The 25,583-nt window shown below is 40.1% G+C and overlaps 2 protein-coding genes and 1 long non-coding RNA gene across 5 annotated transcripts in view; 2 read left to right on the top strand and 1 right to left on the bottom strand.

The window, feature by feature from the left end:
• pcdh10b (protocadherin 10b) overlaps positions 1-11,467 on the top strand; it is a 31,896-nt gene extending 20,429 nt beyond the window's left edge. For 2 of the 3 annotated variants that reach the window (XM_032554779.1, XM_032554777.1), the window contains exon 5: positions 7,099-8,427. In XM_032554779.1, the coding sequence (XP_032410670.1) occupies positions 7,099-7,152 (54 nt within the window). In that variant the 3' untranslated portion in view covers positions 7,153-8,427. Of the gene's footprint in view, positions 1-7,098; positions 8,428-10,576 lie in introns of those variants that run through there. The other variant, XM_032554778.1, reaches the window with a different exon arrangement.
• Positions 11,468-11,963: 496 nt separating this feature from the next.
• LOC116714302 (uncharacterized) lies at positions 11,964-22,286 on the top strand. The gene is made up of 2 exons (XR_004338036.1): positions 11,964-12,789; positions 12,924-22,286. It is a non-coding gene; the product is annotated as an uncharacterized LOC116714302 (long non-coding RNA).
• A 773-nt stretch (positions 22,287-23,059) lies between these two features.
• LOC116714917 (zinc finger BED domain-containing protein 4-like) lies at positions 23,060-24,317 on the bottom strand. The gene is made up of 3 exons (XM_032555717.1): positions 24,077-24,317; positions 23,389-23,980; positions 23,060-23,310 (listed from the first exon to the last, which is right to left on the bottom strand). Exons 1-3 carry the CDS (start codon positions 24,299-24,301, stop codon positions 23,060-23,062), a joined length of 1,068 nt encoding a protein of 355 aa, XP_032411608.1. The 5' UTR covers positions 24,302-24,317.
• Positions 24,318-25,583: the final 1,266 nt, after the last annotated feature.

The raw sequence follows: 25,583 nt of genomic DNA, 5'->3' as shown, positions 1-25,583 counted from the left end.
CAGCAAAGCATGCTGCTAGGAACAGCGGGCAAACATTTCTCTTTATCTTATTCTTCTATTCTCCCTTTGTGCTGGATTAAAACAGACTGCTCTTTTTTCCTGTTTCAGTTTTTATTACAGATTACAGCTGAAGGGCTCAAAGGGTTTTTTGGACTCTAAAATGCTTTCATAACATTCATTTTGTAGCTTACTTAACACTTTATATTAGTGTTATAATTTACCAGTGAAAACATCTAAATAAAACAACATTCAACAGATGAAAAACTAGCCTCTTTGGCTAACTCTGGCATATTATGTGATGCACATTGTGTCTTTTGAACTAAACAACAACCATTTCTAAAGACTGTAGAGATGTTAACTGGCAGCTTGAGCTTTCCTGAGAGTTCCTGGTTTTATTTACCAGATGAAGGACATTGATTGACCACTTTTACACTAACATAACTTCACAGCCACACAAAATGTTACAGAAATGATAAAAGAAAGTACACCCTATGACTCATTAGTGTGTAGAACTGCTTTCAGCAGTTTCAGCAGCAGCAATCATTGTCTGACTTGGTTAGCCTTTTCATTGTTAGGGAGAAATTCTGGCCCACTCTTGTTTCTACAACAAGCCTTATAGGTTGGATGACTTGGCTAAGCTTTAGTTGCCGTACTCCACGTGTACCTTGTTATTTGGAGAAGTTCCTCCCACACTGTGATTGGTTTGGCATGGGATGCTTGTGCTAACATTCTGCACTTAGTGCTTGCCAACTTTGTGAGCCATCCGTCCCCTGTTGTTGTAGAAAGAAGGGACGGCTCTGAACAAGTTTCTTTTTGACAGTCCCCAACATTTACCCTGGTGACTGTGGACTGTACAGTTTGAAACATGTCAGTTATCAGGTAACAGACCTGAGTCTGTTAGGACTTGGGCTGTAACGATTCCTTGAATGATTCAAGTACCTGAGTGTTAAAATTCCTTGAGGCAAATTATTTGCCTGGAAACTTTGTTAAATTATGTTTTATTATTTAGCGCACTGTGTTCTGGCTGGGTAATTGATTATGTTGTGCGACGCTCTCATTTCTGCCTCTGAGTTATTGCTAAGTGCTAGCAGCAAGAGATCCAAGTTTTAAGTTAATTGAATAATTATAATGTCCCAGTTTTTACCATTTTTCGGGAGATCAATATGCATGCTTGGAGTACGACAGCCTTTCTCCTCCCAGAGCTGCTGCCTGCTGACCGGTTCAAAGCAAACGTCGAGGAAGAGCATGGCGAGTGTATTTATTCAGGCGAGCGGATAGACTGAACACAGCGGGCTGCTGTTCTGTAGTTATTGTTTAGTGTAAATGTAGCTTTATGGGTGAACTGGAAAATACATTCATCACCATCCCTGTCACAACACATGGGTGGTTGAGTTTACTGTGGCGGTACAGCTGTCGGTTGTATTTTTATGCATGATGGAGCCAAGTCCCGTGGCTAACATGGACCAAAAAGCTATAAATGTCTGGGCAAAGTGAGAGTTCATCTATTAAATTGACTGAAGGTGAATACATTAACCAAAAACTGGTTTATAGACATTTTGTCTATGTGAGTCTCCTGCTTTATCATTAAATTAAATATCATTTCATATTTTTGTATAATTTTGTCCAGGTTAACTTAAAAATTGAGCTATTATTGTTAATAATAGGTTAATTTTCTATACTACAGAAAAGTAATTGTTTAGGGATGTGCAAATATGAAATATTGGGCTGATGTTGATATCCAATACTGCTATTATTTACCAATATTCTACTTTATCAATTTTTTTATTCAATTACTCAATTAATTATAAGAATAATTAAAGAATAAAAGAAGATACTCGATTTCTAAAATAATCATTCACAACAGCCGTAGTTAAGACAGATGGGTTCTTGTCTCTCTAAAGGAGCTTTTCCTCTATCCTGCCTCTAACCAGTGTGGTCTCTCTCCGCCTCAGCCAGATTTGCTTTTCGTTAGCAAAGCCGAAGTCGCTCAGCCCGGCTGTACTCAGACTTTAGTACCTACTTCAGGGGAAGTACTAGCAGGACCGATCAGCATACATCACTGAAGCTAATTTATTGACAGCTGACCGCATTCATTGATTGGCTTGTGATTTACATCACAACTCCAAAACAAACGTTCAGAATTTAACTTTAAATGTGGACCGCGGACATGCCCTCTGCTATCAGAGAGCTGTATGGAGGAGTTTAATTATGAGACTAATGGGGAGCAGCGGCAGGAACAGATGCGGTAACTTTTGCAGCAGAATGACCGTGAATTAGCATCGCTGCTAGCAGCTCGCTTCTCTGAAATACGGACAATACTGAAGAAGAGAGAAACAGTGCAGCTGGGGTCAGCTTTCTGATAGAGCTGCTCTTTTGAATCCACAATGTGAAACACCGGAACTACATAATATTAACTTGTGATGTGTATTTTAGTTTTCATTTGGTTTAAAAATAATAATAATAAAGTTTATGCATGGCTGTTGGTTTACATCTTTTGACTGCATTGCCTAAATCCAAAAGGTTGTAATTATGTTCATATGCATAGCAAAATAATCAACCGATCTGAGTCTTTATCATTATGTTTGAGCCAGCAATGAATTTCTATAAGACAAAATTAAATATCTGGGCTTACTTTAGTCCATTAGAACCAGAACCTCAATGTTCTCCAATAGTGGAGAGTCAGCAGGCTCAAATTGTGGTAGTGGCAGCTATAGCGGCACTTCCGGTGACTGCTGCCATAAGATACCACAACCTACCAGTGAACTGCCACAACCTAGCACATGCTGCAGGTCGTGGCAACCGTGACCTGCCACAGCTTAATAACAGCAGCTTCTAGCTTCTGTGACGTATGCCATGGCTTTTGTGTCAAACGGAATATGAATTATTTTATTTTGAACAAAAAAAATGAGAAAGAAATACATATATCCGTCACTGATTCTGTGACATATACTGCAGCTTCTGTGTTAGGTTGAATATGAATGATAAAAAAAACAACAAACAACAACAAAAAAAGTGGATGTGACATAGCCTATTACGGAGCCCCCAAGAGAACATGGAGAAAATTTTTCTTTTGCGTTTCCTCGCAAAAGTATTGCATTTCTTCTTAATAAGTGTTGCGTTCCCTTGTGAATGTGCGCCAAACTTACGATGGTAGAGGGTCACCTGGGTTAAACTCGGGGAATCTCATCTGTCTGACGCGTGTTTCAATCAGCTCAAGGCCACTTCTTTGTTCGGTCAATTATCAGTTTATTCTATTCTAGACTGCCATGCTTCAAACTTTGTAAGGACTGAGACACAGACTGGTCTGGCCAAACAATGCACAAGTGCCAACGATCAACGGCCCCACAACATGGTCAACAGAAATTACGACCTGCACCCAGTGCCAGGTTGTGGCAGGTCACTGGCAGGTCGTGGCAGCCATGGCAGCTGTCACCAGAAGTGATGCTATAGCTGCCAGTGCCACAATTTGAGCTCGGCCCTGCTGCAATACTGAGTGTTGCTGCAAACATCAGCAGAGAGTTGACCACAGCTGCTGCTCTCACGTCCCGCCCACAATAGCGAGGAACAGAGCGTGTAATGGAGAAGCTGACTACCTGGGGTAGAACCGAACTGCACATTAACCGGTTAGTGCGTAAATTATCAGTGGAAAAGCGCCGTAAAGCACTGTTTCTCAGACTTTTTCAGTATTTGTTAACCTATTTAACAAACACTTAAAACTGCCCTGCAACAGCACATCTCACAACCTGAAATTAAAATATCAATCTCTTAATGTACTAACTATTGTTTTCTTCGTTCATCCTAGTGACATCAAACACATGGAAATAAAAAAACCCCTGTTTTTTACTACCAAGTGTTGTGTGCATTAATAACATTTGGAGCTATTTGTAATAACTGATGTCCTAAGGAACGCTACAGCAAGTCTTTTCTGCCCGAGGCTATCAGACTTTATAATACATACATAGTATCTAGAACTGTGCGTTTTAAATTTTCAATATATATCTAGCAATATATTGAGCAATCTGTGTGTGTCCTTAAGACTATCGCTGCTCATTGTTATTTATTGTTGTATGCTTATTATTATTACTTTATTTATTTCTTATTTATTTACTTATTTGAATTTATATTGTGCGCTTTGTCTGGACAAACAAAATTCAGAATAAAATTCAGAATAAAATAATTATAGACTTGAGTTGCTTTGGCAGATACAAAAATCATCTTCTGTACAGTTAAATATAAAAATTATAAATTTTTTTTGAAGATGCATTCAAAAGAATCACATTGCTCGTGAACGTCACATCAACACTCTCAGCAACAGATATGGCTTGGCTTCCTCTGATCATATAATTAATCCTGTCGTTTTCTTTCCACCGATATCTTCAGTTTTTCTTTTGAGTGACCTGGTTTTAAGTCGTTTATCCATTATTATTTCTAAACATAATCCTCTGGGAAGCTAGCTATTTGCATCACAGATGAGCTCACATCACTGTAAAAAAGAACCAGTTATTTTCATGCAGTACCATATTGACTATTAGAAGGCGCCTTCGGACCAACCAGTGCTCTGGGTGCCACTGTGTGAGAAAGACTGCTCTAAGGTTATTGTTGACCTGATTGTCGGTTTTCTCATCCTGGCATTTGTAAGCACACTCTTGTATTTTCCGGAGCAGCAAACTGCTTAAATTCCTTCTGTTAAACAGATTTGTTTTTACTGGTAGTGAGTCATCAGGTGCATTTGACTAGCAGTGCCTGGTTTCTTTGCCTGGTCATTGCCTTCCTATGTAACTTTGCTTGATTCTAATCTGATCTTCACAGCTCAGTCTGGGTGTTCTCTCATTGCCTTTGATCCCTCTGGTAGATTTTCTATCAGGTCAATCAGCGAACAGAAGGAGAGGTTGTGAACTATGACGTTGATTTTCTTTGCTGTTTTAGAATTGTAGTCTGTAGTTCAGAAAAAGTGAATGAAGCCGTTCAGTCCGCTTCCAAATATTGAATTAACATTAACAGCCACTTCGTTCAATTCAACACTTCTCTCTTCACAGTTGAAGGTTCATTGTTTACAGTGCAGTAAGCTTTTTAGTGTTGTACTGACGCATTGCATATGCCATGAGAAAACGTTTAGCTATTGGGTAAAATGTAAAACCTCAACACAGTCCACGACTCCAAGAAGCTGTAATTTCTGAATAACCAAGGGTCAATGCTTAGCACAAGGGGCTGGTTTTTACTAGGCTGCAGATTTCTATTTCTCTTCTTGAATTTTGTGGAGGCTACAAAAAATGAATTACAAGAGTGTAATTCATTTTTTCATCACTCATTACGAAGATGTAACTAGGTTTCCTATCACTGCAGATGCTTAGTGCAGCATCTGCAGTGATGAAGGCCTGCAGATGCCCCCATCAATGCAGGCCCCTCTGCAGCTCTGGTGAAGACAACCAAACTGTTGTCTTCACCAGACAACAGCTCTGGACAACACCTTTGTGGTGGTGAAGACAAAGCTGAGCCAAAAGGTGAAGCTCTGAATTTATCAGTTGTTATCTATGTTCCTACCCTCATCTATGGCCAGGCTAGGAGCTTTGGGTAGTGACCGAAAGAACAAGATGAGGAAATGAGTTTCCTCTTCAGGGTGTCTGGGCTCTTTCTTCAAAACTTGGTCATCTGGGAGGGACTCAGAGTAGACCTTCTGCTTCTCCACATCAAGAGGAACTGGTTGAGGTGACTTGGGCATCTGGTTAGGACGCCTACCTGGTGAGGTGTTCTGGGCATGTCCAACTGGGAGGAGACCCAGAGGAAGACCAAGGATATGCTGAAGGGACTATGCTTCTTGGCTAGCCTGGGAACGCCTTGGGAGGCCCCTGGAGAAGTTGGTCCAAGTGCTTGGGGAGAGAGAAGTCACGGATCTGGGTCTTCCTGCTTAGGCTGCTGTCTGTGCGAAATGACCCTGGATAAGCAGAAGATAATTATATCACAATCTCTCCATCTTGGCTTAGTTTTAGTAGAATCTGTCATGTGTTTTTGAGAGAGGGATGTGCTTTCTTTTAGCATGACTATGTATAATAAATGGGTTAGATATACTGTAGATCAAAGACAATTTTACTAAAGCATATCCCTGGACAGCTAGCCTGGCAGAGACAATCAGACATACAAGATAAACATTCTAAAGTATTCCAGCCCCTCCTGTGCTAGTTCCTGCTAGAGTCTACAGCTCCATTCTGGTAACAAATTTCACATTATTGTCATTTCCTTTCTCCTCCCTTGTGGTAGTCTGCTTTTATATGATGCCTGCTGCACTTGCTACCTGTCGCTGTGGCTCTAGTTACCATAGATCTGCTTATTATGTACTTGTGATGTACCTCTCCAAGTTAAGAGGTTCCACCATTGGTACGTTTCCCACGGGCATCACCGCTCACTTCTCTCTCAAACTGCATTAGCATTGCTCACATGATAATGAGTGAAGGGTTGACTGTGCAGAGTGGGAGCGAGCGGCTGGCAGGAAAAAAAACAGTTAGGGAGATAATAGATTTGGAAGGGATGGGGTTCGGGGGCTGATTTGGTATGGAGCAGGATAAAGAGAAGCTACTAAGAGTCTGAAACCCTAATCTGTTTAAGTCAGCCAATGACACAGACGTAGTCTTTTGTCTTTTTAGGCCTGAGTTTGGAAAGAAGTTGGGGTGGGGTAATGAGGAAATTGGATGGGGTGATAGATCACAGGTGGGGAACAGATAAGTGACAGCAATAAGTGTTTAGGTTCTTTGCTGTTGGGCTCAGTGTCCTGTGACTATTGTTCTCTCTTAAACAAAGCACAATTTTCAATAGTTCATTCTTCCAATGCCACTATTGTCTACTGTGGCTCTCCCATATAATCTGTGCTGTTCCACAGGAGTAATGTCAGGATTGTGACACTTCCCACCCCTGTTTGTGTGTGTGATAAACCTCTAATTCTGTGAGAATGAGGCCATTTAAATGCTGTTTTGTTTTCTTTGCCCCATCATCTCACCCCTTTGCATACTCCCTCTGAATGTGTGCACACCCCTCAACCCCCACGCACACACACACTTTCTTGAATATTCATGTCTCACCAGGCCTTTTGTTTTTCTGTCTATACAGCGAGGAAGAGGGTTTGCTAGCTCCTTCCGTGTGGACATACCAGAGACTGCATGACTTTGCACAATCTCTCCCTGACAACTGGCTATAAAAATGCATCAAGACTGAACGCATTTTGTCCTCCCCTGCTCTTCTCCTTTGTTACCCAGTGAAAAGGAAGCTTACATTTGCCTGCGACTGCACACAGGGTGAGGAACAAAAAGTTTAATATTTGCTCTCTTCTGGAGCTGCTTTCCCAGGTTTTGGAAGCTTCCAGAATCTTGGTATTTAGTGCCAGTCGGACATGGAGGAGGAGGAAGAAGAGAAGGAAGTGAAATGGGTGCAGGGACACTAATAAATGTATAGCCTTACTGGGTGGACTTATTTTCTCAGCCGGACTGAGAAATCTCCTAAAAAAACTAAACACAACAAAAAAACCATGAAAATCACAGAAGACTTGCAGTGATGTAGAGGAAAACTGGATTTTTATTCTTCAAGCTGTGTGCCTGTTTACAGCACTGATGTATACGTTGATGTGGAAAATCACACCAGATGAGGACTTCATATAAACAACGTAAATGACAGCCAATGAGAGAAACAGCCCTTTAGGCGTGCTCACACAGTGAAGCACCAAACTGTACAGGAAAATCGTTGTGCATTTCTAAATGCAATACCACTGTTTGAGATTTTCTATTCTGTTGTGTGGTCAGGTGTCTCTGGTACAATCTACTTTTAACTTGGTAAGAAAAGATGTGTGCAGGATATTGGATTTTCTGTTATTTTTATTTCACTTCTTTTACATTTATTTGATATTTGATTTTGATTTTCCTATGGCTTACATATTTCTGATTCTGAGCCATTGGGCACTTTCTATCATGTCTGAGAAGTGTTTATTGTACTCTTTTAAAAACTTTGAAGCTTAATATAAAACTATATAAATTGATCTATATCTACTTGTTCTGAAGGCGTGCTGTTTGTTGCTGAGTTTTTCTTTTCAGAGGTGTGACTCTAGTTTAAGTGCCCATGTAGAAAACTTATTTTCTTCCACTGGACACATAAGACACATTCCAGCCTTAGCAGATGGAAAATTTAGGTTCTCATTTTATATTTTTTCCCACTTTGAATAATGATAAAGATCATTTCTATAAATAAAAAGAGTTAATAATTTAGACTGAAATTTGTGGTAATTTTGTGTCACAGTAACCAACACTTTAAGGATGAGTTCCTAAACGAATGAAATGATCAGATGCAACGTGTTGTACACAATGCTGTTGAAATCTGGCATACATATTTGTTTCTCACACATTACGAACACCAGTAAGCCAACAATAAATGGAACATAATGAAAAGTTATGTCTTGTCTTTTTTTATAACAAAGTTTTAAAAACGGATGTTATTCTTTTTACACTTTGCTGCATAACAAATTCTTTTTTTCTGGTTTTTAAAATAGGTCATGCACTCTTGTGTTAGAGGGGCTGCTGGCCTCTAGAGCTAGTAGTCAGTTGTATTTTGTTTATCATTATGAGTAAAATATTTGATTTTGTTACATATTCTCATTGAATAATTGATTGATTGATTTGTATTGTTTATTTAGTATTCTACGGTATTCACAGCTATACAGCACATATCATTCATAGCTTGATGAATGATGATGCCAAAATGTTTTCTCTGCATTTCTTTGGCTTCTGTTTAACGTGAGCATGAAAAAGCCAAAAAATAATAACAATAAAAATAAAACAAATTAAAATGAAATACTTTTATAAACATGAGCCAAGGTAAAGGTTTATTTCCATATGTAGAAACTTTCTTCTAGATGTGTGCATTTAAATAATTTATTATTGTAGGAGTTTTTAAATCATAAATGAATCTGCCTGGTTTTCTGATAGAAAACCTTTTTAACTATTCTAAATGATAAACTGATCTGGATTAGATGTTTTTATTTATCTGGAAAGACGTGTTCCTGCGGTGAGCAAACAAAAAAATTATTTAAGTTTAATATTAAAATATTTGTTCTCTTAAGTGTAGCTTGTATTTTACATACTCCATGTTACTCAGATGTCATCATGCATTCACTTCTTATTAAGATCAGTGCAGCCAGATGAACAGAGTGGCAGGTTTTCTAAATGACAGCTTCGTCCTGCAGCAGTTGTTCTTCAACACATGATGCAGGAGCAGACTTATTTGGTTATTTGGGAGAGGCTCTGAATGTCATTAACCTTATAAACTTGACTGATCATAAAATGGATATAGCTTCGTTACTTCCCCAAACACCTGATAAGATAGTACCATAATGTTGAGGAAGTGAAATTAACCAGTCAAGAGAAAAGTGTTTATCTTCCTGTGTGTCCTCTGCTGTGGTGACCTGACACACATTCTGTAATCCGCTCTTTTCTTTTTATGTCGATGAGATTTTATCTGTCTGAAGTCGATGTTTCAGTTATAATCCTAAATAGATTATAGCTTTTACAAACTGTTTCACCAAAACTGAGGCAGAATTCAGAAATACACACACACATCCTTGTACTTCTGAGAACTTTTATTGACTTCCATTCATTTTAGTGACTGCATTTATGCCTAACCCAGACATTTTCCCTAAACTATCGCTATTATATTCCTAGCCTAACCTTAACCTAAACTCAATTCACACCACAGTCCTAAACTTAAACCCTAGCAGCTAAACACTTGCAAGCTTTGGGGCTCGCAGTCGGTCCCTACAATGTAGCATGTGTTAGGAAAATGGTTCTTACACTGTATTAAATACAAGGCACATGTACACACAAATACACACAATAATCCTCTCTCCTGGTACATGGTTGAAAATCTTTAATCATTTTTAAGCTATTTTAGATACAAAACTGAAAGGTTACATTTAACAGGCAGGAATGCTAAATACCAACAAGATAATTTCTTAATCTTCATAATTTCTTCAATGTAGATTTAGAATGAAACTCAGAATTTATATAGAGGTCTACAAATAACATGAGGTGGTGGTGCAAAGAGGAGTGCTGGTTCTTTTGTTGCTGTGTAATGAGGGCAGAGCTATCAAAGCTGCACCATTTAGATTGAGGACAAATGTTACACCAAGAGCAAGTGTAGTTTAATCATATCTATTTTCCGTTAAATTGAAGTTATTGTGTTTGACCTCCATTCAATACTAATCTCACACAAACCAAAAACTTTCATTTCCATGTGCATTTATGCACCCAAGCTCCTAATGGGAAAAACCATTAGAGTATAATGAAAGATAAATTAAAAAGGAAAAAAAGACACTTGTAATTCCCCCAGTGAGTATGTTGGGAAAGAGGCAGATGCTGAAATAAAGAATGTCTTTGCTGTTTCTATTTTCAGTGAGTTGCAGATTGAGAAATGAGGAAGTAATTGTGATAGCAACTTTCAAAGTCATTCACTTTCCAAAGGCAGAGAGGATTATAACAGCAGGCTAAACTTTTTCATGCTAATCCACTCTTCTTCTTCTTTTTTTTTTTTTTTTTTTTTTTTACAGATGACTGGACACATAAGCCAGTGAAGGGGTCAGTAAATGATGTGCTTTGTAGTACTAGAAGTTTATGATGTTTTATATGAAGACTTACCTGTCAAGTTTTGGACTTGAGAATAGGGGAAATAGTTATCCGCCGCTGCTTTCATCAGAGTGGGGAGGGAGGAGGCTGGGGTTGTAGGTCTGAAGAAAACTACAGTAAGAGACTTGACAGGTATGTAGAAGGTTGGACATGTGAGGTGAGCAAAGGCAGATATCTGACAAATCACTGATACAACAAGCAGATTTATGCAGTAAAACAGTTCAGCAAACAGTTCCATAGTTGAGCTCCTCATATTTTTATATCGAATAAACATAAACAAGGCTGGGGCTAAACTAAAGGCTAAGCTTGCCAATAACCAGAGGTGTTTTAAATCATCTCTTCCTGCCATGATCTTTGGGAACGTCAGTTCACTTCCCAATAAGACGGACGAGTTGTTCATGTTGGAGAATCAGCTGACTTATTGTGAGTGTTCATCCTGATGAAGACATGGCTAACTGACAACATGCGGGACGCTATTGTTGCTCTGCGCGGATTTACAACAGTCAGAGCCGATGGGGATGCAAAGATGTGGAAAAAGCTGAGGTGGTAGTTTGATCATCTACCTTAAGAACTGTTGGTATAACCCCAGCCATGTCAAACAGTTTGTGTTCTGGGTGGATGGGATCAGTGGCAATACAACTGGCCTTCTTTTGCAGTCTGCCATTATATATTAGGTCCAGGTACGGTAAATGACTCCAAACGATCCACTGGACAGATGTCATCCCCCGGGGAAAGTCCTTTTTGTCCTGGACTGTGCAGTTGCCGTACCACACAGTCATACTGAAGAGGATGCTCTCTGTCACGGCTTTATAGAAATTTTTATCCATGCACTCCACCACCTCCCCTTGAGTCATAATAGGTGGGTGCACTGTCCTTTTGGACCTCCTGTAGTCCAGTATGACCTGTTTGGTCATAGTGAACATCAGCAGTACAACCTTGGATCTCTGACCCCAAAGCATACCCAGCACAAAAAACATTTTCTTCCACAAATGCAACTTTTTAAAAATATATATATACAGTTCAGACCAAAAGTTTGGTCTGAACTTTTGGTCATTGAAATTCAATGAGAAGGTGTGTCCAAACTTTTGGTCTGTACTGTATTTGCAAGGTTATAGGAGAAGCACTTCTGAACATGTAAAAAAATAATTAAATCAATGTCAGTAATGTCCAGGTGTCTCACATGTTTTCACATTTACTGCATCTTCTCAATGTAGACCATCACTTCCAATTTATTACAATTCTGACAGTAAATGCACAGATATTGTTGGTAATGTAATGTGAGACAGCAGAGGTGTCATTTAGCACAGCGTTAGCTTGTGCTAAATGACAAATGATGTTTATGCCAATAATGCAGAACACGCAATACATTGTTTTGCACATACAGTACATCGCCATCATCTACAGAATTGTGATGAACAGCAGGAACAGAACCTTCCTTCAGTCCAAGTCTTCTGGTAAATCCTGCCGTGTTGGTAGTTTTCAGAGGACTCTGTCATGAAGTGGTGGTGGAAGATGGTGAGGGAAACGCAGCAGACCCAGGATGAGACGAGTAAGATGGTTTTAATAATGAATATCCTGAAATACACAGTCCAATAATGTCCAGAATACCGGGCAGCACGGCTGTGCGGAAGCCAGGGCTCGACGCCGGTAGCAACCAGTTACACAAAGGATGAGACGACGGACTGAGGAACATCAGACGACAGAGACTAGACGCCAAATGAGACGAGGACCAACAAAGACACAGGTGACACTAAATACACAGGAGGTAATCAGGGAACGAGACACACTTGGGAACTAATCAAGGGGAGACAGGACAACACGGAGACTCAGAGACACAGGAACTCAAAACAAACACACAGAGAAACTCAAATCATGACGGACTCCTTCCTAAACTGATCTGTGCAAATTGCAACTTATATTCCATGGACATTGCAAGCAAAATAAAGTAACGCATCTCTGTTCTCCATTCGTAGGAGTAGATGCATGGACACATGCAGCCGATAACAAAACATTTTCTTTTTCCAGCAGCTATTATGCAGCACAGGGACGCCTGCAGGATACTATTGGAGTGGACGCACAATATTATCACTGCACCTGACCCACAAGAGCACTACCACATCTCTTAACACATCATCACGTATGTATTGCACAAAACAGAACAAACCTAAACCACATAAACACAGGCCATATGCACCTAATGTGCATGGTCAATTTTTACCAAATGTACAATTTCTTATATAAGTAAAGGCCATTTACTATTTCGTCCTGCAGATCAGGGTAGAACGTCTTCTCCATCTAGGTCCAGCCCTCAGAGTCAGAAAACTCTTCTCCTCTAAACCAGATCTCAACTTCTTGATTTCTTCCTGCTTCCACAAAGATTCTTTGTTACTGTTTCAATCCTCATCTTGACACCATCTTTTGGCCGCCAGTGAAACATCTTCTTGTTGTGGAATAATCAAAATTTCTTTGGTTCCCATTTGATGAAAACAGCTTCAGAAATCCTTGGCAACAGTTCAATTCAGTGACATTTCCTCTAAGAAGGAAAGAAAAAAATAGATCACCTAGCTTCAGGAAACTTTAGCTGTGATGCTCATAGGCTCAATAGACACAGTCTTTTATAAGCTCTAAGTTAATTATTTTTGCAGCAGAGAATGCTGTCTGGCATCTGTAGCCTTTGTGCTGCAGGCGCTGCAACCCTGCAGGCCGTCTGTGATGCATGAACGTCCCAGACTGCAGAGCCAGAGGTAAATTTAGAGAAAGGAGCCAAATTCTCTCCTCTCTGTAACTGAATTACAGTTACACTCTGTTTTTTCCTGAAGAAAGACTGAAGAACATCCAGTAGATGGATTTTAGTTGGGAAGAAACACTGAAGGACCCTCAATGCTCCTACTGTTAAATACATCAGCTTATTGAGTTTATAATTTGTGGAATGTAGATTGTAATGCATGGAAATTAAAAAATAAGTTGTTTTTCACTACAAGTGTTGTGTGACATGACATCATTTTAGGGTTATTTGTAATTTAGAAGCACAATAAAAGAAAAAAATAGGCGAGAATGGCTTTTGACAGAAACAAAAATACTCTTCTGCGTCATTAAATCTAAAACTTATATGTTTATGTATGTATTTCAAACATGATAACAGTATAAAATGACACACATGAACAAGGAATGCAAAAAGACAAATACTTTTTTGTACCACAAAAATTTTAACATACTCGAAAAGGAGTAGGAAGAAGTAAGAAACTTATGAACTCATACAATACTTTCAGACGGACCCTCATTAGATCAAATTAAAAAATAAAATATAAACATAGGTTAATTAATTCATATTAATTACATGTGTCTAAATATACACATCCGTACATCCATACCCACCCACACTCAAATGCGTTAGCCTCAATTTACAAATACACATTAGTGCTAACTCTCACCCATATTTCTCAGGTAGCAGTTTATTTGATTCCTTTAACATAATTTGAGCAATTTTAAATTCCACCAGATCTTCAAATTTAATCTATCCAAAAACAAATATTTTTTAACTAAATAAAAATAATATCTGTTGATGTGTGAGCAGAGCATTATATAAAAAAACGAACATTTCTCACAAACTGAGACTTGTTCAAGGCATTAAGCCTTGAACAAGGAGCTTGGCTTCCTCCTATTATATAAGTAATCCTGATGTTGTTTTCTTTTGAGCAACCTAGTTTTAAACCACTTATCCATTATTATTTTTCACCACAATCCTTTGGTAAGCTAACTGTCCAAAAAAAAACCTGTTGCTTACAGGCAGTACCTTATGGACCATTAGGGGGCGCCTGCAGACACCAGTTTGAGAAAGACAGCCATAATCAATGCATATAAATTTGTTGGTATTGCTTAATCTCTGCTCGCCACTATCTCTAAAACTGTGGGTATGTTTTAGACATCCACAGTTGTGTCTGGCAAGTTTTCTGTCAGGCTTAACAGAAATATGAAACCAGTTGTTAACTATTAAACATCTCTGCCAGTAGCATTTCACTAGAGATTCAACAGAGCAGATGGTTTGAATAAAGTAGTGCATCTTTGTAGCTGTTCTTTATTTAGTTTTCTTATTAAAAGTTAATGAAGCAGCCTACATTCTAAAGTCATGTCAGATGCCATATGAAAAAGGCATACAGTGTAGTTATGGTGCCTCCAAAAACATGAAATTCACTAACTGACTATCTGTGTTAATAAAAATTCAGCAATGTAAAATCAGAGTCAATAGCACAGTTGAAACCAAAAGTTTACATACATCAACTATAAAGACAAATACATCTATTTGATCACTGTCTGAAATTAAATCTCATATAATTTACATGGAAATTGATCTCTTGTGTTAGGTGAATTAGAATAACAAGAATATTTTTATTTGTCATAATAATGAGAGAAAGAATATGTCAGAAATGTATTTATTAATGTGTTGAAAATCAGAAGTTCACGTACATTTTCTCGGTATTTGGTTGAATTGCCTTTGAAATATTTGACTTGACTCAATGTTTTGGGTTTCCTTCCACAAGCTTCTCACAATAGTTTGCTGGATTTCTGGTCCATTCCTCATATCTACTCCCAAATTCGCAATAGGATTGAAGTCAGGACTTTGTGATGGTCACAACAAATGGTAAATGGTAAATGGCTTTGTACTTGCATAGCACCTTATCAAGTCCAGAGGACCTCACCCTACACTACACTCATTCACCCATTCACATGCTGATGCTGGTATCTTACTGGATAGTAGCCACAGCTGCCCTGGGGCAGTTTGACAATAGCAAAGCTGTCATACACCAGCACCACCTGGCCCTCTGACCCCACAAGCAGGCAAGGTGGGTGAAGTATCTTGTCCAAGGTTGCAGCGACATAGCCAGGTGGAGCGGGGATCGAATCAGCAATTTGCCTATTACAAGGCAAACTCCTACCACCACCAACTCCGTCACCATCACCCAAACAAAACATTGACTTTGTTGTCCACAAGTCATTTTGTAACAACTTTAAATGTATGCTGAGGGCTATTGTCCATTTGGAAGATCCATTTGCAACTGAGGTTTTACTCACTGGCTGATGTCTTTAGTTGCTTCAATATTTCCACAAAATGTTCTTTCTTCATGATGCTATCTATTTAATGAAGTGTACTGGTTCCCCCTGGAGCAAAATAGCCCTACAACATGATGCTGTACAGATGTAATGATGGTGATTATGGTCAAACAGTTCCACTACTTTCATCAGAATACTGGATATGTCCTCAAAATATAGATCTTTGTCAATGTGTGCAATCTGGCTTTTTCATGTTTCTTGTAGAAACATGAATGACTTCCTCCTCTCTGAGAGTCCTTTCAGCCTACATCAATACAAGACATGTTTTACTGTGGATAATGACCTTCTTAACAGTTTCAGCCAGCATAATCAATGAAGTTTTTTTCATGCTGAAACACACTGTATGTTTCAATGGGATTGATTTTCTTTTAGAAAATGTGCTCTATTACTATGGCTTTGCAATGAAACATTTCCAACTGGACAACATAGGCCTGTTCAGAAACATTTGATCTTACCTGACCAGTGATCTCACCTATATGTTTCAACTGTTTTAGGACTTTGAGCAGTTGATAAATGATAATGTTAATAAAAAACAAAATAAAAAATAATTTAGAAAACAAAGAAAACCTTGTATGACAAGCAGAAGACAGAAAACAAAAAGTATTAAAATGGATAATGTTCCTTTTTTAAGCCCATGAAGCAAATATCACAATTTTACAATGCTATAAACCAATATCCATCCATCTATCATCATCCTGAAATGTTACAATACTACTGCATTATTCTGTTCTTGAACAATGCTGAAAGATAACTGTCAGAACTGCTTTCCTAACACCGGCTCTAATCCATGCTCAAGCTTTTAAAAACAGTTGGCTTTTTTTTAAAGGAGGCTTAGAAAAAGTGCAAAAATGGAATAGCTTCAAGTAGTGAAATGAAATATGGTAAGAATATGAATGCAGACAATGGTCTTACCCATCACCTATATGTCTTTATTGATTCAGGGGCAGACACTGAATTAATGCCCTGTGAACTCGCCAAGTCTCCTGGCATCCAACTCTTACCCACCTCTAAGTATCTTGAAGTTTTGGCAATTATTGGCCACATATTTCACCAGGCCACCCATGAAACAGGTCATATAAAGTTCAGTGTTTCAGGGAATAACCATGAACTTATTTTCTTCCTGATCATAAATCTAAATGGGCCCCCTGTCATTTTGGAAGCCAATTGGCTGAAAAGACACAATCCCTACATTGATTGGGTTAATAGTGAGGTGATGGGATGGTCACCAACTTGCTATTCCTCTTGCCTCTTAGCATCTTTGGTCCCCTGTTCTGTCCCTACCAGTGGTCAGGAGACCTATCCTGACTTATCCAAGGTACCCGCTGTTTATCATAACCTACGGGAGGTGTTTAACAAGCATCGAGCCCCTTCACTTCCACCTCATCAGCCCTATGATTGTGCCATCCATCTGGTTCCTGGTACTTTTTCTCCCAGGGGTTGTCTGTTCCCTTTTTCTGGCCCAGAACCTCTGGCCCAGAGGACAAGGGATTATATAAGTGATGGACTCAAGGAAGGTACCATCCGCCATTCTTCCTCCCCAGTGGGAGCAGGCTTCTTCTTTGTGGGCAAAAAGATGGTTCCTTAAGACCCTGTATTGACTACAGAGAGATGAATGGAATTATAGTCAAAAATTGTTACCCACTTGCCCTAATCAACACTGTCTTTGACCTGATCCAGGGATCCACAGTTTTTACCAAGCTCGATCTTAGAAATGCCTACCATCTGGTCTGTATCAAGGTGGGGGATGAGTGGAAGATGGCGTTTTACACTCCAACAGGTCATTACGAATACCTCGTAAAGCCTTTGGACCTGACCAATGCTTCAGCGGTGTTCCAGGCACTCGTCAATGATGTCCTCAGGGACATGGTTAGATGTTTTGCTTGTGTTTACCTGGATGACATTTTGATTTTCTCTAAGGATCTCATGGCCCAGCAAGCTCATGTTTGTTCCGTCATTTTCTGTTTGCTGCAGAACAACCTGTTTATTTCTGCAGAGAAGTGTGAGTTTCACAAACCTTATACTTCAGTCTTGGCTTTCATCATCTCTAACAAGGTCTCCATGGACCTCAGCAAGACGGATGCTGTCAAGAACTGGCCCCTCCCACAAGACCGTAGACAACTATAAAGATTTCTAGGATTTCCAAACTTTCATTGCCGGATCATCCAAAAAATCAGGTCTGTGGCCTCTCCACTTCATGGCCTTACCTCATCCAAGTACCAGTTCATTTGGGGTAAGACTGATAAGTCCTTTGACTGCCTCAAGAGGGCATTCACCTCAGCTCCTGTCCTCCACTCACCATACCCTTCCCACGAATTCATCATAGACATTGATGCTTCTGATTCAGCAGTGGGAGCCATACTCAGTCAGAGGTGCACTGATGGAAAGACACACCCATGTGCTTTCTTTTCCAGGAAGTTGTCTTCTGCAGAGAGTAACTATAATGTTAGTGACTGTGAACTGTGGCGGATAAACTGGCACTCGAGAAGTGGAGGCACTGGCTGGAGGGAGCTAAGGAACCTTTCATGGTTTGGACTGATCATAAAAATCTGCAGTACCTCAAGTCAGTAAGAAGACTCAACCCCAGGCAACCCAAAGAACACAAAGTGTGACACACTTTCCAGGCTTCATGAAACTACACAGGAGATGCAGGAGGCAAGGCAGGTGGACTATGTGCTTCCCAGATTGGTACAGCTAGCAGTTACCGAACTTGAGCTGGAGCAGAAAATAAGCGAGGCCCATCAGCAAAACCCCATCCCAGAGAGTTGTCCAAAAGATCAACTATTTGTCGCTGATCATCTCATACCAGAGGAACTCTCATTTTGTCACGAATCTTGACTTTTTTGTCATCCTGGAGTCACTAAGACCCTATCGGTGATCAAAAGTTGTTTCTGGTGGGGAACTATGCTTCAAGATGTCACAGAGTTCATCAGAGCTTGCCAAGTTTGCAGTCAGTTTAAACCGTCCCATCAGAGAACCGCAAGCTAGCTCCGCATTATCAACCCAGTGGTTGTTTGGCTCTGCCTCCCTAGAACCATCAAAGTCTGTCCCACCTTTCATGTGTCCCAAATCACATGGGACATATGAAAGGTGTCCCATATTGGGGTTGTGTCATCCATTACCTGGTGGACTGGGAGAGATGCGGACCAGAGGAGAGCTCCTGGGTGCCAGCCTTTATAAGGGACTTTCTTCATTGTAATCCTGACCAGCCAGGTGGTCCTTCTGTTGTCGGACAATGAGGTGGGGATACTGTCATGATTCATGTTCTGTGTCATGTCCATGCTGTGTTTAGCCGTTCATTCAGCTCACCTGTCATGCCTGATTGCTTACCTGTCTCACCTGGGTCCCGCTCAACTTAAACACCGCTTAGTCTCTGCCTCCTTTCCAGATTATCGACCGTCTTGAACCAATAGAAATCCAGCGTTTTCTTCCAAGTCTTCAGCATATTAACAACCTTTTCTGTCCACGGATTTATCCCTCCTGACAGTCTGGTTACTTGCAGCAAAGAAGAGTATTCTTTGCTGTCAGTGTTATTTCAAACATATTTCTTTTTTTATTTGCAACAATATTTAACTTTGCTATCATCAATACATTTAAAAATGCAAAATGGGATTAAAACATGAACAACTCCCTGAGAATTGTTTTTTATTTTTCATCCCCCCCTGCAATGGCACTGTGCACCTTCCACACTTTGGGAGCCACTGGTTTAGATGTTGAGGGGGAATTAGCTCAAATGGTAGAGCGTTCGCTGTGCAAAGGCCAAAGCTGACATATGACTGATCTTTGCATTTCCCAAAATGGATCTTGCAGTGGGGCAGAACCAAGAACTGGTCAGCAGCATCCCCTCCATTCTGCTTAACAAATGCTGAGGTTTTGGCCAGGTCCTCCCTGCCACAGCACTTTAATACTTACCTACTGACATCCTCAGTTGGCCGCATGAGGAGTCGACTCTGAGGGGTTTTATGGAACAAGGCATACGGATACATAATGTGACAGGGAAAAAGCATAAACATAGTGATACGTATAAATATTGTATAAATTAATAACACAATCATTACACTGAATTTCTGTTACTTTTATTCACTCAGCATTCAAAGAACTTACAAATGAGAAACATTCACTATTCACTGCTACGCTGAAGCAATGCCACGTAACAGTATTCATTATCAAATATTGTAAAATCTTATCATTTTTAGCTCTGTTATGCTGCCCGCACTGTCTTGACAGCAGAACACACTCAAAACAACGCATTGTTATAGATATAAAATCCACTGTTTTTGATATTAAAAAACGCAGCAATTTTATTAACCACAAAAAATAACACATATAGGTGTCATCTTGTTACAATACTAAGTGTAATTATTTTTTTCGTCTTTCATATTGGCAAAGGGTAGACAAAATCAACAAGATAGATCCATTTTTGTAAAATGGAACCAGGTAAATGTTACACAACAACCTTTTTTCCTCTTTTTTTATTCCAGCTTTCAGTCGAACCTCTACACAAAACTAAAATTCTTGGTTTTAATTCTTGGTCTGACACACTTAGCTGTTGAAAAGGAAAATATATGTAAACTCACCAATTGCCAAAGGACTCCAGAAAGTTATTGATGAAACAATGCTAACACTTTGTCGTTAACAGAGTTTAGAAAGGATCCAGAAGGTGGAACATGATTGGTCACTGGCTCCGGATGTGATTGGCCCACTGGGACATTGGAGTGTGTACTTTAGTCTAAGATTTACTTTATTTTATAGTAAAGGGCTTACTTTAGTCTAAGATTAGTATGCTTCAGGCGAAAGTGAGAGTTAGCAGGATTGATAACAGGATCCAAATAACCTAGCTTTGATCATTACTTGATAGCCAAAGAGTTTGTACAGCATACTTCCAATCATTTAAACAAGCCAGAAGAATGAGGAGTATAAAAATATGGAAATGTTTTTTACATTGTTTTATTAAAAAGCTCAACATCAGAATGTGTCTTTGACCTGTCTCAGCCCTAACAAGATGTGCTTGGTAAAATATCCTACATCCTGAACCAGAGGGGCTGATCAAGCTCAGAGAGAACCCAAAATGCCAGTGTTTGCGTATCGGCTCTTGTCAATCATTTTTTGATGCACTTGGATTTCAAATGAATAAAAGGACCAACACCAACTTTGAAATGTATTCTGCACCGAAAGATTTAGGGTGACATACACTATCGAGCAGTAAATTCAATACCTGGAAAATCATGAGGGGTATCATGTTTTACAATCTATTTTGAGCAGTCAGTGTAGACCAGACTATTATTCATTCTCCTTTAAAAATCAGCTCCTTTTGTTGTCTTTGGTAGTGTGGGTGAGTGGACTAAGGTGCTGGATTTAGGGTCCAGTCTCTGTGGAGGCATTGGTTCTACTTCCACCACCAGAGTGAGGTCTTTTACCAATCGGTTTCTTTCTGAAGAATTCAAAAAATCAAGAAGCAAAGGTGTAACTCTTGATATTGGGAACTGGGGTGTTCAACTGTTTTTCTGTGCTAGAAAGTGAGTTTTTATCTTTTGAATGAACATTGACTGTGTTCAATTAAACCACTTTTCTGGGGATATGTAAACACATAAGACTAGAAATTATGTGGACATTTTTAATAATAAATGGAACATTTATGTAGTGTCCATATATTTTCATAATTGTACACAAACTTTATTCTTTCAAAGCTATTATTATTCAATGTTAGCCACTCCATTAAAAACCCTTTTGATTGTTCAGTAACACCAATGTCAGCCAAATCCCATCAGATTCTTATCAACTACTTTTTGCATATGTAAATTTTATGAGTGCAAACTACTAACCACAAGGCCCCTCACAAAGCTTAGATTGATTTGCTTCAGAGGAGACTATTATGGAAAGAACAATTGACATGTCAGTTCCTGAGGAGCGCTTCATCCATCACTGTCCAACGGCCTTATTAGTTCTTCACTACAAAGAAATTCCTAATTCACCCCTGAGGTTATTAAGCTCCTGCTAACACCTCTCTTTTATGGAAATTTCTATCAATGCCCTCTTTATTAATTTCTCTCATTCATGCAGGAGATAAATGCAGCGAATCCACATAAATTGATGCAAACACAGAAACATACCTGATTAGAACAACTTTCACAACATCTCTAATAATCGTGCGAACTGATGGAAACATTTAATCAACAGCTTGCTCAGCTGCGCATTACTTGTACATTGTAGAGCGAAAAAGAATACAAAACACTTTGTGTGTGAGAGAGCTTTTCCATTTGTTCTCACAAACACATTCATGAAAATAAAAGGTGGATGATGGACAGCTGAGCTCCTCTCCATCAACAAACCTTCTGTCAACTGCAAAATGCAACTGTTAAAACAAGGTGTGTCCACTAATTAGCATTACAGGTGTCTACAATCTTGTAATCAGTCAGTGGGCCTATAGATGAGGCTACAGGTAGACGCTGTGCTGTTTGTTGACATGATGTGTGCCACACTCAACATGGACCAGAGGAAGCGAAGGAAAGAGTTGTCTCAGGAGATTAGTAAGAAAACTATAGACAAGCATGGTAAAGGTAAAGGTTATAAGACCATCTCCAAGCAGCTTGATGTTCCTCTGACTACATTTGCACATATTCAAAAATTTAAGATCCATAGCACTGTAGCCAACCTCCCTGGATGTGGCTGCAAGAGGAAAATTGATGACGAAACAAAGAGACAGATAAGGTCATGGGTCTTGCAACAGGATGATAACCTAAAACACACAGCTAAAAACAATCAAGAATGGCTAAGAGTAGTGAATGTTAGATGAAGCCTCATGAGGCATTGAACCACTTGAGCCAACTGGTTCGAGAAAGGGTTCATTTCTTGAAGCTTCATGTGCACACGAAACCACCTACTGGCCAGGTGTATAATCACAGTCAGCTGTATCTTAACACATGTGATGCATTGAATTTTTGTCTATTATGGCTCTTGGGAATGACTTCACAAAAGGTGTAGGATGAAATCATTTGTCTACATAAATTATGTATACACATATGTGTATAATAAAATATTGTTTGAATGTATTCTCTGTGTGTAATTATTCCCAAAATAGTAGTGTCATGTGATATGGCATGTTGTGTAATAATGTTTTGCTGTGACTCTAGAAAAATGGCCTGGGCTTAATCAGGCAGAGGACAGTGAAAGTGCTTGTGGAACTAGGGAGGGGGTAGTGAATAGGCTAATGCTTGTGTAACTTGGATGATTTCATGCATTTTTATTAAGAAACAACAATTTCTCCACAGTTTTTGGTTTCAAACGATTTCTCTTTTTTGACACTACTTCTCCAGCCTTTGAAAAGACACGCTCACATGGCACAGATGATGCCGGGGTGCATAAATAAGTGCAAGTTTGTACAGATTGGGGTACAGTGACCGATGATTAGCCCAGTACTCCAGGGGGTTCTCCAGCCTGCTTATGTTTGCCTCTGACAGGTAGCGCTGGACCTCTAAGGTGGCATCTGCTGACACATTTTGAGTCCTCTTTGCCTCCATGACACTAGTGTCCAATCTTTGCCAAAGTCTGCTACCTAAATGGAAACCACAAGTCATGTTAGTAAGTGTTGTAATAGGAATAAGTAATCTCAAAATGTAATATAAAAGATTACCTCCAGTGAATTCTTGAGAGGTGGAAGCCTGGGGAATCTCGTGAGTGTTCTCTTCTGTGTTCCGTCGGATGACGGTGGCACACTCTGAAGTCAAGCGCTTCACTGCTTCAGCAGCTTTTGTGTTGCTGAAAAATGCTATAAGTTTAAATCGTGGGTCCAGGAGTGTAGCCAGCGACAAGATGCTCATTGACTGGAGCATGTGCAGCTTCTCCCTGAGCTGTCTGATGAGCTGCTCTCCTATTTCCACTGCTACTGCAGGTGCCGACTTGGTGTCTTCCTCCTGAAGGGCTTTCTCTATCATCTTCAGGAGGGGGATAACTTTTGATGCCGACACGTGTTCTTCTGCAGAGAGCTCCGTGGTGGCGTCATAGAAAGAAGAGAGTAAAGAAAGGCACGCTACAACAATGTCAAACTCACTGGCAGTGAAAAAGGGAATGTCAGTGTGTAATCCAGCCAATGCCGCTCCTACTGGCTCCCTCAACTCCACCAGACGTTGCAGCATCAAGTAGGTGCTGTTCCATCTTGTTTCCACCTCCTGCATCAGCTTGGTTGCTTGCATGCCCAGCTGAAGCTGCACTTGTGTAAGCTTCTCCTTTAAAGATACAGAAGAGTAGGCCATTAAGTCACTGCAGTAGGAGTACAGACAAACTATTAACATTATATATTGGAATAAAAGAAAAGAGCATACCTTAGCAGTGGTGCTGCTTCTAAAGTAGCCAACCAGCTTCCTTGCTTTGGCCCGGAGGCCAGAGAGCACAGGGTGCTGGTCAAGCGCCCTCTTCACAACAAGATTGAGGGTGTGAGCAACACAAATGTGGTGGCGAAGCTTCAGCTCTCTCACGCATGCCACCATATTAGGAGCACCATCGGTGACCATGCATGTCACCTTGCCTGAGATTCCCCATTCCTCCATCAGGGAGGCTTTCACACAAGCAATATGTTCAGCAGTGTGAGACTGGGGGAATGCCTGCACTCCCAACAACACCGAGCTCAGCTTTTCGTTCTCCTCCAAAGTGGCATGTCACTGCCAGGTAGGCATCCATGTTGATGGATGTCCACATATCTGATGTAAGGCTAACAGCAGCCACCTTCTCTACTTTAGCCTTAGCGTGCTCCTTAGCAGACTCATATTTGGCCTCCACCATGGCCTTCAGAGCCTAAAGGAAGAAATATATATATATATTGCTGAATTGTGACACATACAATAATGTAGTCACTCGTTTCATGTATGGACCCACACATTCCTGCCTTGTAGGGAGAACATAATTGGGATCCAGCTTAGACACAAATGTCCTGAATCCAACGTCATCCACAATAGTGAAAGGCTGGGTATCCTTCACTATCATGGAGACTAGAGCTTCATCCAGCTCTTGTTTTCTGGTGGCTGGTTAAAAGGGAATAAATACAGTGTCTGTTACCTGTCTTTATTTGCACAACAAGCAAACATCAGCATGCAAAAATTGTGATAGTGTGTTTGTAATATAGTAATGAAATACCTTGGCTGGGTGAAGCTCCAGTTTCCTCCCTATTCTCATGCAAGGCACGGTAGTGCCTTAGCATGGATGAGGTGTTATTATTGTACCCCAACTCCTTGGAGCACAATAAACACCTCACCTTTACAGAAAATAAGAAACAGTGAAAAATACAGTTCCTCATAAGCAAACCTAATGCATCTGCAAATGTTCAGTTCACCTTACCTTGTTAGGGCTTATCAAATCGAAATGTTCCCACATAGGGGAAATCCTCCTCTTTCTCGCCGGCTCCATCCTACTCCTATCCTGTCCTCGCGCTCCTAAATCTCCTATCTATCTATCTTTCTCCTAAACTCTCCAAACACCAAACTAACTGTCTCAAACTAAATAACCACTATCCAAACTCTGCTATCCAAACTATCAAAACTCTATCCACTCTCTCAACTGACCGCAACTCGCCTACAACAACCCACATTTTGAATGGAGCCTGTGGGGTTTCTAAAGCTGTCAAACCCCGAGCCAAAATCTGAGCCACTTCCCGAAGCAGTCACGTGGTACAGCCGGGCAGCGAGGCTTCGGACGTCATCGTTTTCGGCTCCTCCCCTAAATGAAGCAAGCTTCCATACGCGCTTTATGGAAACGCCCCCTCCATTACTCGACACACGCCTCGAAGCCTCGGCACATCACGTAACATCACTAGCTAAGAGGAAAATATTGGACTAC

The sequence above is a fragment of the Xiphophorus hellerii genome, chromosome 23 (assembly GCF_003331165.1).
Source record: "Xiphophorus hellerii strain 12219 chromosome 23, Xiphophorus_hellerii-4.1, whole genome shotgun sequence".
In the NCBI taxonomy this organism is placed as follows: Eukaryota; Metazoa; Chordata; class Actinopteri; order Cyprinodontiformes; family Poeciliidae; genus Xiphophorus; species Xiphophorus hellerii.
This window is presented reverse-complemented; position numbering and strand designations above follow the sequence as displayed.

Coding starts and splice junctions, on each gene's coding strand:
- LOC116714917 (XM_032555717.1), bottom strand. CDS start 24,301: ATGGAGGAATGGGGAATCTCAGGCAAGGTGACATGCATGGTCACCGAT. Junction 23,981..24,076: donor GAAGCAGCACCACTGCTAAG/GTATGCTCTTTT, acceptor GTATCTTTAAAG/GAGAAGCTTACACAAGTGCA. Junction 23,311..23,388: donor CTCTCAAGAATTCACTGGAG/GTAATCTTTTAT, acceptor GTTTCCATTTAG/GTAGCAGACTTTGGCAAAGA.